Source organism: Haliaeetus albicilla, chromosome 19, assembly GCF_947461875.1.
Source record: "Haliaeetus albicilla chromosome 19, bHalAlb1.1, whole genome shotgun sequence".
In the NCBI taxonomy this organism is placed as follows: Eukaryota; Metazoa; Chordata; class Aves; order Accipitriformes; family Accipitridae; genus Haliaeetus; species Haliaeetus albicilla.
In genome coordinates this window covers 11,170,895-11,182,640 of record NC_091501.1, presented here as the reverse complement: position 1 = coordinate 11,182,640, position 11,746 = coordinate 11,170,895, and the positions used below count along the sequence as shown (strand labels likewise).

Below are 11,746 nucleotides of genomic sequence, written 5' to 3'. Positions count from 1 at the left end.
TCCTAGAGGAAGGCTTCTCAGAAATAGTAATCAATAACAAACATTGCCAATAAAAACTGAGGTCTTAAGTATCAGAAATGAATTTAGATGTTTTGTGTAGATTAAGGCTATTAGAAGACTGAAGGAAACATAGCCTTCCACTGTTTGGATGTATTGTTCCTCTTCCCCTAGAACAGAAACCCATAATCAATGAACTTGCTGGTCTTTTATACAGATGGCCCAAATACCCCTCACATCTGTGAGGTGTCTCCACAGAGTGATTCAGGGACATCAGAGGCCAGAAACATGCCAAAACTATCTGATAGAGAAGTCTAGGTGTAGGCATTTTAGTTGTGGTAGATTTGTTGAAGAGCTGTGCTGTTACTCTTGCGTTCAATGGGGGTGTCTCTCCATTCCCTTTCTATGCACCGTCAATGAAAAATTGGCAGTTGCCTGTGTAGTAGTTGCTGATGATTTCTGAGGCTTGTGGTCAAGGTGAGAAGGTAGTAGATGGAGTGAAGCGGGCATGTGTGATGAATAGTCTTCTCTTTGTCTTTCAGAGTCTTGTACTGTTACTGAACTTCTCAAATGTTCTTCCGAAGACAAGTGCTTTCTGCCAAATACCACTTTTTAAAGTAGCGTGTTTTGTTGCATTAAAGTTATAAAAAAATTTTAAGGTTGTGATCACAGTTGCAAACTTAGTTTTCTTAATCCAGCTAATAATGATGGTGAACTAAGGCTGTACTCATTTTTATGGTCTTGACAGTGACAAGAATTGGGTTTTACTTTTGGCTAAGTTTTGTGTTGCATGTAATCAAAGTTTCTCCTCTAGCAAAGATTTTACAATTACTGCTAGTTGGCATCTTAGTCTTGTTTACGTATCTCAATCATGTTTCTGGAATGTATAAATGTCTTAAATTTCATCAGCAGTTATCTAATTCAAAGACATGATTGTTTTATCCCCTGATTGTTTTTCAGGAAATACCCAGTGTAACATTAGCAGTCTGAAATCTTTAGTTTGGATGCAAAACCCTGTTTTCTCATCTAAGATTTCTGCATCACTGTAAGTACTGCCTTAATACTGTTGTTGATGTTTTTTATGAATTTCATATGTGACTTTGTTTTCCTGTTTTCTTTTGTTATTGGTGTCCTTTGAGAGAAAGTAAGAGAGTGAGGAAGATAGAGCTATCTTTGAATTTTAATAATAACACCTGGAAAATTGTAACTTTGTGACTCTTACAAGCTAGGTCTGAGTGATGCTTCTAATTCCGAAGTTTGAAATCAGGAGAGTCTTAAAATCTAAAAGAGTCCATGAAAGAAAGTCAGGAGCCCTGGGTGATCTGAGAGAAATGACCTGAAACATTTTGTTGAGAAATTGTCTAATACCCTGCACAAAGCGAGCTGTTTGTTCTGTCCTAGGTGGGTTTGACCACACTGAGAGGAACTTATTGAGATGCAAACAGCATTCATGCTTGTAGGTTGTCATGGTTTTTTTGTGCTTTTCCATTTTTGAAGACTGAAATAGTGTTTGACTTTGAAGACGTTGTCTCTAATAATGTTCCAGAGGTCATTCAGAAGTGACATGCTCACCCAGTTGGGCTTGTTGGTAAACAGTGTAAATTCTGGAATATAACACATGAAGAGTTAGAGATTTGTGACACTGTTACCTCCTGGAGATGTACTTAATGAAATAGCAGAGGTGATGATGTCATCTCCATGCTTCATGCCTTCTGCTGACTAAGTTAACACTACCGAACTGAATTAGGGGTGGTTTGCTTGTAGCTCCATGTGCTGTTAACTAGAGTCACAGACTCGTGTTTCTCAAAAATTAGTAACTGCCCACAGTGTCAGGGAAGAGCAAATGACATGTAGAATAAAAACAAGTGGGCCATGTTATTATGAGAGATCTTTACTGAACCCAAATTAATTTTCTCCTTTTTTTCATTGTATTTGAAGGTATAATTGAAGTCAAGTCTTCTTGTCTGGAAACTCTGACCTGTATTATATTGTGTAGGTGCTTCTTATGCTCAGCTCTTAAGCATTGCTTATTGTATCATGTTATACAAATACTTTGGGCTTTTTCCATCATTTTTGGATGAGAAGGTAAATATAGCAATCTTGTTAAATTAAAAAGTTGAATGATAATAGAATTAGGAGAGTAATGTGAGGATTTTGTTACTCATTAGACAGTCAATAGAATTGTTAGTTGCTGCTCTGTCGTCTTGTACCTTAACTGTGTTCTGGGAAATAATTTATGCAGCTTGACATTGACATCGATGTCCATGGGATGTGCCAATGGAGTTGCTCTTCTGCCTAGCGATTTAAGTTCAATGGTTCTGTTCATAATGCATTCTAAGTCATTTCTTGCTAAGTGAAATAGGTTCTGATCAAAAGATTAAGGTTTGGTTTTTTTGTTGTTGTATTTTTTTTGTTTGGTTGTTTTTTTGTTTGTTGGGGTTTTTTTTGTTGTTTTGTTTTTTTAGAATTTTGGCTTTTGGCTGAAGAAAAAGAAATAAAAAAAAGATGGACTGGAATGTAAGACCATTCCAGAATGCTGATGTAAAGAAGAACCTGCAAAGTAAAGAAGCATGTTACACTCAGTCGCTTTCTAATGCACATGCTTTTTCTCTGACAAATGCCAGTTCCTCTAAAAATGTATGCACTGATGCTGGAAATAACCAAATGGTGTATCTGCAAACTAGCAATGCTGCCTTCCCTCTTGTCGATGCTGAAAGATTCAAAACTTCATATCAGGCTTTACCAGGAGCATCTGTAGCTAGTAATGATTTTTTCATCTCAAAATACTCACTTGTTCGACATCCACTGTCCTGTGTACCAGTCACTCCAAAACCTCCCAATCAGACATCGCTTTTGCAGGCAGAGATGACTCAGACTTCTTGGCCAAACTCCCATGGCTACATTTATTCCTGTAGAAAGTTACCTCACCCATCTCAAATGAACGCTGGAAATAACATGAGGAATGTACTTCAGGAACCTCAGTACGTCCCCAGAAACGGTTACGCTGTGCGGCCACAAATACAGCAGCATAATGGTGTGAGAACTACAATGTTATATCAAAGTAACATTCCTTCCCAGAATAGTTCTATGTCTCTTGGTACATCTGGGCAATGTGTCCAAAACCAAGTATATCATTCCAACAATCAGTTTAAAGTTTTACACTCACTGAATCAAAATACTGAAGCAAATGTACAGCTGCTACAGTATCGACCAAGTCAGATGGGATCAGAAGCTCCTAGCGGATGTTCTGCACCATCTTTGTTGCCTGCCAACTGTGATTCAAGAGCTGCAGCACAGTCCTTAGTAGGTGTACCGCAGGCAGTTCAAAATGTGCCTAATGGATCCACCCTTAGCCAACAGAGGCGCCCATCAGATCCAGAAAATGCTTCCGATTTTAACAGTGTTCAGCAACACTGTCAGAAACAGCAATCTGGAGAAGTCGGTCAATCAGTTAGGAATGTCAGTAATTCAAGTGGAAATGTGACAGCAAATCAGCCTTTTAATGAAAAGTCTGTGCCATGCCCTGGCATTTCCAAAGAACTGTATGATATTGTGAAAGAACTGGAAACTCTTTCTTCAGTGGCTGCTTCAAAGCCACTGAGTGATAGTGCTTCAGTTCAGGAAAGCCGGACTAGTAGTTTAATGAATGGGCCTGTTAATTCTCAAACTTCTTCAGTAGCGGTAGATGGAAGAAAAATTACAAAGGACAGTCTAGCTTGGGAAGCTCAAAGGCTGCTCACTATTAAAAAAAAATGTATCCTGCTTGAAAGGATGCATCGTTATAAAAGAAAACTCTTTGCGGCTTCAAAACATGGCAAAAGTATTCCCCCACTTCCTCCAAGTTATCAAGCTGCTCTTGCTAATTGTTTTTCACAGGTGCCCAAACAAAATGTACCACCTTCCCCATCTGAAACAGTGATGACAGAGAGTCCAATACTTAACTCTTCACCTGAAGAAAGAAATGACAAAAATGTAGCCAATGCTGATAACAGAGGATTAGAGGTGACTCGAAGTAACCCTCAGGTGGAGCAGGGAAGCCTTTCATCAAGCTCTGCTCCTATTCCCTCTCAAAGCAAACTCCCAGCTCAATTAAATAATCCCGAGAGCACTCCCATCTTGGAACGAAGGGATGCATGTGCCTTGAACTCTTCTCAAAAAACTGTGACATCCTTGAACAGCACTTCATGTTTTAGTCAAGTGGATAGCTCTATCAAAATTGCATCAAAGAATGTGCCAGCTAACCCCAAGAATTCATCATTTCTTCAGTTTGTATTGAGCAGCACAAATATATTGAAAGAGAAGACAGCTGGTGCTATTGCTGATAAAATACTGACTAGTCTCCTGCGTAGTGAAAAACCACTGGTAGATGGATCTGCCTCAGGTGGAAGCTTACTAAAAGACACTAGTGAGAAGAACATAGAAAGTTTGAAAAGTGAGCAGGCACTTACGGTTCACACAAACTCTCCTGCTGAATCTGGTGAAGCTAAATTCCAGAGTGATGTAGCTCAGAAGAAAATGCCATTTACTGAAAAGACATCTGTTAATCAGAACAATTGTAGTTACTCTGTGGAAGAACTAACTGCATGCCTGGGCTTGTGGAGAAAGCATCCGTCAGAATCTGTAACTGTGCAAAATAGCCAGTCAAAGGAAAGCCCCACAGCAAATCAGATTTCGCCTTGCAGCCAAAACACAAAAAATGGAGAACAAAATAATGTTCCGGTTAGTACAGATGAAGCAATTTTGCCTGTAACAACTGCTTCTGTAGCACAAAAACTTGATACATTGAGTTGCAATTTGATAAAAAGTTTTGAACTCCAAGTTGCAGTTGTCTCTCCTTTAGTACTTTCTGAACAGAGAACACAGAGTGAGCAGGCAGACAAACATCCAACGTCTGCAGGTAAAACCTATCCAGTGATTGACTCAGGAAGCATATGTAGCTTGCAAGAACAGGGGAAAAATGTTTTAAGTGTGGTAAATACTGATAAAGGAACAATAGAAACTGTTTGGTCATCACCCAGTAATTGTGTTCTGGTACAGAAAGTGGACTCGCATTTGCAACAGACCAAATTAGCTAATGGAAACAGAAGAGTAAAAAGCAGTCTGAGTGCAAATAATTCATATGATGAAAACCAAAGGAAAGTTGGTCAATTGGCACAAGATGCCAGAGAAAATCTGCAGCTTGGGTTACAAAACAAGCCTTCTCTTCCTGAATTGGTCATGAATTTTTCTAGTAAAATCTTTCAAGAAAGTGTAAGAGACCATGAAGACAAGCAAGCTGTGTTAGAGACAGGAGATACGTCCACAGCTGTGTTGGAAGAACAGATGTTTTGTATTTCTAGTGTATGTTCTCTTGTTGAAGGTCATACGTTTTATAATCCACAAATAGCAAGTATCTTCAGGTCAGTCCCTGAGACATGTGCATTAAGTGATACCTCGTCAGAAGGAAATGCATCTGACCCAAGGCAAAAGGAACAACAGCTGGACTTGTCTACAAATGAGCTGAGCAATAACACTCCCCAAAGAGAGAGCTTCCTGCAAAATGTGTTGGAAGAATCATCAAGCTGCGTGAATAAAGCAGGTAAGATTTTGGATGGTATCACAACTAGTCATTTGGAGAAAGAAAGCAGTGGCGATCCTCTTAAAGCAATTTCTAGCTCAGAACAAAAAATGTCACTCAATGCATCTTCTTTGAAGCATCCTGAAAATGACTTGGAAATTCTTGCTAGGGTAAACCAGCAGTTAGCTCAAAATTCACTAGATTTCTCAATCAGCATAACTGCTGAAACGAATGCGTTCACTGTTCCAAGAGACAACAGTAAACAAAATTACATGTCCAGTAAAAATAGCACAGAAAGAGAGATGAACATTTTTGGAGCAGAACCTATTAAATATCTAAACAATCAGCTGTCTGAACTAGTGGAAGAGTTTCCATATGGCATTGAAGGTGCTGATATGCTAACAAAAGAACCCGTACAAAATGATTCTGTGGCTGAGTGGATGGAGAACAGACCTCAAGAAGAGACTCAAATTTGTGACAAGAATTTTCATTTGAAGGACCCAGTAGATCAGATAAAAATTGAAGTGTTAAACTTTGATCAGATACAAGAACTGTTTCCTGAACACAACTGGTGTTCGTCTAGTGACAACGAGAGAGTAGCGAGTCAACAGTCAGAAGAGGCTTCAGCTGAGAAGGAGAACGTTGAAGGCAGTATTCAGCCTCGTCAGAGTCTATGTGAGAAGAAAAAAATGCAACAAAAAACATCCAACTGCAGGGCGGAGGAGGGGGAAGATTGTTCTTTAATGGGTTGGCTATCTGCAGGATGTAAAATGCCACAGTGTCCCTGTATACTTGGAACATCTGGTGCAGAGAAAAATGATGGTCAGCTGTCAAAAGCTGAAAATGCTAGCTCTGCAGAGAGGCAAGAAAAGAACAGTAAATCTGATGCCATAATGAAGAAAAACTGTACAGTGGGAGACCTACCAATTTCTGAAAAAATCCCAAACAATGATAGCAAAAATAAAAAAGATATTTGCAAATACACCTCTGCAATGAACAAAAAAGCTAGGCTAAAGGTGAATAATGAATACAAACCACTTACAACACAACAGGAAATAATTGGACCAGATAATTCCTCTGAAAACCAGGATGCTGATAAATCTAAAAAGAGCAGCTTGAAGAAAGAGCTGCAAATCGACAGAGAAATCCCATTGTTAGGCAAAGAATTTCGTTCTGACAAAAAAGAATATCAGAGAGCTGGTCATACAGATGCAGACAACGTGACAAAGTCATCCAAAAAGAAAGAGACAGTTTTCAAAATGGAGTCCCTTTCAAAAGATAAAACCAAAAGAGACTTGGCCATGAAATGCAAAACAGACATTCACAAATTTACAGAGTCAGAAACTGTTGAAATTAAGCATGCTGAAGTCAATGAAGGACAAAAAATTAAAACCTGTGAAGAGAATTCAGCTGAAGAACAGAATGGTAGGAAACAAAAGGAGATACTTGGGCAAGATGTAGGAATTAACATCAAAGAGAAAGCAAAATTATCAGCAGAAATAAAGCATAAAAAGCTGAATAGTTACCGTGTTGATGCTCTAAAGTTCCCAAATTTTGGCACTGTAGACTTAAAGTCAAGAAACCTCAAATATTCTCAGCCTAAATCTATTAAAGTTCATCCTTCACAGGAGCAGTCATACAAACGGAAGAGGAAGGAAAATAAGATTGGGAAGAGAGACCCTAAGAAAACAAAAATGGAAGAGGAAAGACTGAAACAATCTGAAGGAAAAAAATCCAAGCAGCTTTCACATAATTGTGTGATAAACACTGACAAAGCTAAAAAATTGAATGGAGAAAATGGCTGGAAATCAAAGAGTTCATTAGCAGATCGCTCTGTGCTTAAACTACAGAGAAAAAGGGCTCGATCTTCTACCATCTCAAACTACTTTTCTAACAAAGAGAGGCGTCTCGATGCTCAAAACAAAGACAAGTGCTCTGAGAAAATGTTTCCTGATAAAAATCTGCTGTATTTAAATAGAAGAAATAACAGATTAAAATTGCATCTTCAGAAGGAACCAAAAAAACACTACCTGAACAGAGTTGCATTTAAACGTACGGCACAGGAACGCATATATCTGACAAAATTAGAGACGTCACCTGTCAGACCCATCTGGCCTATAAAGCCCAAAGTGTCACAAAACAGCCCAGATGTGAAAAGAGATGCTTCTGTCTCAGAAGTTGAGAAATCACGCAAACTGGAAGTACTTGAATTTAAGCTGTGTCCAGAGATACTGTTCAGAAATCCAACCACTGATGAAGAGAGCTTAGCTGCAAAGAATTCCCTGGAAAGAGAGAAAGCCATTGTGGCAGGTATGATACTATCTTGATTATTAATTTGTAAGTAAATTAATTTGCAAGTAAAAAGCGTGCACTCCTCCTTGAATTCATGTTACACAAAACTACAGACAGTGAAAATGTGGGACTCTAGAAGCTGAAGGTTGAAATAGCTTAGCTAGCTTTCTGACAGACTGTAGGTGTGTGTTAAGCTGAAAAAGAACATGAGACTTCCTTCAATTTTACATTTTATTCTTTTTTCCTTAAGTTTTACAGAACAAAAGTGGAGTAGTTCAGAGCATGGCAGTTTGAAGTTACTTTGCGAGAAGACTTTCTAACCTATTTGTAGAAGATAGCTTGGCTTGTTCATAGAAAGCACGTTCCCTTGGCATAGTTACCAAAGGTGATCTAATTTGTATTCAGTGTTCACCTGGTTGTGTGTAAATCTGGCTGGGTAGATACTGGAGGGAGAGATCTTTTGTGGCATTGAGGAAGAGAGAGGGCTTTGGCCAGACATACCCTGTACACAGTCTCTGTAACCTTTGCCATCTTCGCTTTAAGCTGCCTTTTTTACCTTCTCTTCTTCCCTATCCCCAATCTTTTGACATTTTACGTGGTGCATTGTGAAGCATATTTGTCAAATGCTATAATTGATTTTAAATAAAACCAAATCTTAAGTTATACATACCAGCCCTTGCAGTCATTTTCACACCAAAAGGAAATTCCCTTTTGCATGTGCTAGTATATGTGTTAAAACTTGATGCTGAATAGAGACCAGAACTTGTGATATAGGATCCTCAAAAACATTTCTGAAATTTTCTCTTTAGGTGTCAAGAGTAAAAAAGAAGATTGGTTAAAATGTGATCCAGTGAAGCAAAAAAAGCTGGAAGAGATCTCTACAGGTGAAATGACTTCTGATTATCTGTTTTGAAATACATGTTAAATAGTCATTGCTTGGTTTTAAGTGTTCCTTTATAATAGCAAATCTTAATAAAGTATTTTAACTTATTCTTTACTTGCTCTGCTGCTGAAACGGATACTGTAGAGTAGACATGAGTTTCACAGATTTGTGGAGATTTTTATTGCCATAAGAATATGTTGTTGGAGATTGTTGGAATTTTCCTGCATATGTGTGTGCAGTTGAATCAGAGGTAGCACTGGTGACAAGATTCAAGTACAGTTTTAAACTGTAGGTAAAGACTAAGGTACCTCTTTCCCACTTCAAAATGTAGGAGGTGATGTAACAAAATCTAGTGTGAGACTATAAAAACAGAAAGTGATTTTTTTTTTAATTTTATTTGGCTTTCACAGTTACGTTGATGCTGTCCGCACATACATGCGTGCTCACAAGTACCAGGACCTGTGTGTCCTAATAGTCTGGACAGGATTACTTGTATGAAACACAGAGGAAAAGTGGTGCCACTACTACATCTTCCTTGTTTCTCTTGATTGGCAAATTACTTTTTGGATGGTCTTTTGTAACCTTTAGGAGTCAACAGTTAAAACAGTGGCATCTTTCATCTCAGGATCTTGGTTGTTCTGTCCTTTGTAAATCTTGGGCGAGGTTACTCCCTGCTGTCTTTGTTTCTTTGCTTTGGGTATCTTTCTAGCTATAGTCTTGTTTTCTTACTGGTCTAATAGAAAGCAAAACGGTACATTCAGCTTGCTGTAACCTTGTTGCCATCCTGTTCTTATCAGAGTGCAAGTCCTCTGCTGACAAGTTACCTGTGTTGTAGTCTTGATGAAAGCAACATATTTGGCAGTGCTTACATCTTTTATTGCTGTTGAATGTGTCCTAGGCTATTAGTGTCTGCTATTATTTTAGCCCTTCCTCTTGTTTTTTCTCTTACTTTCACGAACACGTGTTTTAATTCACACCTTTCTTAATATTCTTTAGAAATCTTAGGAAGACACCCAAATGACCATTTGGTGCTCGAAGATGCATTGGAGATTGATTTAAGTCTGAGGTGCTTGATGCTTTAGGAAGGAAGTTTGTGGCATCCTTCTTGACAGTGGGTGGCCTGAAGTGCCACATGCATAAGGAGTAGCGTCATTTGAGACTCTTAGACTTTTGCTTTAACCTGCTTCTCTGTCTGTCTTTCAGCTGAGGACAGTATTCCACTTGATACAGCTATACAGATCCTGGATGGAGATGGCAAGGCTCTTCACATTCCAATCAAAGACTCAAAGGAGGTGTTTCAGACCTACAGGAAAATGTATCTGGAAAAAAAGTCACAAAAGCCTTGGTAGCACTCCTGTATCATAGGTCTTATTCAGTATCACTAGGAAAAAAAATGCCAACACTAAAATGCTTTTTCCTGTTTACTTCATATTTCTGAATAACTGTAAAAAAAAAAATTTTTTTTTTTGGTGTTGGCAATTTTCCCCCCTATTTGCCTTGTATTTGTGAATGATTGAGATCTTAGTCTATATTTATTGCACAAATACGTTTTGGTGCTGAAAATGCCATTGTCAAATGTACTGTTTTCTTTTTGGGATATTTGAGCCTTTTTTTTTTTTTTTTAAAGATACAGGAGTTAGTTGAATCTTGACCAAAAAACCTCAAACTTATTTAAATTGTCATAGCCTGTTTTGTTTTCTGATTCTGGAGAACTTGTACTTGTGGTACTTTCCATTGCTGGCAGTGGAAGAACAACTGGAAAGGGATTGCAGTGGATTCCCAAGCATTACACCTTTATTTTCTACTTAGGCTAGTCTGATTGTTGTGCTTCTAACAAGATTTTCTATTTTTGTAGAATTTTTTTTTAAACTGGGAACACAAATACAAAACCCTCAAATTAAACATACAGATCGGGGATACCACGAAATATTTATGCTGCTACCCAGTTTTCTTACATTTCTTTTTGTGGAACTTGTACAAATTGAACTCTTGAGTTCTTCATCTGAACACAGTGCTGTAAACTGATAGTTGACTGAAGACTTCTCTTGTTTTTTTCCTCTCTCTCTCTGCTTTCTTTACACTTGAAAGAAAAGTGTGATTGTTAAAGTGCAGGGAGTTTGAATTCACTCTTGTCTGGACTATGTTGCTCACTTTAACCAGACTGTAATTAATTTCTTTGTTTATAAAGTTAGATAATGTTTGGCTACATGTTCACTGTGACATAAAGGTTATATTTGTTGTTGAATATCTTATGTTTAAGTGCCTTTTCATTTTTCAGAATTTTGAATTGAATCATATTTTTTCAGAAATTTGGTACTTGATTCTTTCTGTTTAAACCTTTATACTGAAAGTAAAAACTCTGTAGATATTTCACTGAACGGTTTTTATACTTGAAATAAACTTTTGAAGGCTATGCCTTGTCTTTTTTTAGTTTAAAAGTATAAAGTTGTGTTTATTGCAGTTAGTTAAATAGGCATTGAAGAGATTCCTGTAGCTGAAAAGCAGCTTTAAAATAAGTGCCAGATCTTCTTTCTTAAAAGGCTTGCAAGTGAGAACTGGACTTGAGTCCAAGCTTTTTCTAATGAACTTCTAACAGCATGTACTTATACTTCAGAAAACACATCAGGAATGTTTTTCTCTTCAGCATTTTTTTTTTCCTCCTGCTCTGACTTGGGAATTGATTGGCATGAGTACTTAAAAAGCCTTCAGTACTACACCATTGCTGAAGATGTGTGCTTGTAGGCATCTTGGATATAATTACCCAGTGGAGCATAACATTAAAATTTCCTAGCTTTATCTGTATGCTGACTTAAAAAATGGCTTTTTTGGGGAGAAAAGTCCTCTCCTTCCATCATGTGTACATTTCTTCTCTCAAACTAGGGAACTATTTGGGAGGTTTTTAACTCCCTTCCTGTCTGGCACAGCTGTCCTAATAACTTAGATTCCCCCCCACCCCGGCTGGATGCCCAACTATTAGTCTGTGGGGAATGTTCCACCAGAACATTTTGTAATAATAT

The 11,746-nt window shown here is 38.0% G+C and overlaps 1 protein-coding gene across 1 annotated transcript; it reads left to right on the top strand.

The window, feature by feature from the left end:
- Window positions 1-1,050: 1,050 nt before the first annotated feature.
- On the top strand, window positions 1,051-10,972 carry RESF1 (retroelement silencing factor 1). The gene is given in 4 exon segments (XM_009912017.2): window positions 1,051-7,864; window positions 8,656-8,730; window positions 9,933-10,063; window positions 10,065-10,972. Coding segments are annotated over 4 exon segments (5,598 nt in total). The 5' UTR covers window positions 1,051-2,502; the 3' UTR covers window positions 10,095-10,972.
- The last annotated feature ends 774 nt before the right edge of the window (window positions 10,973-11,746 follow it).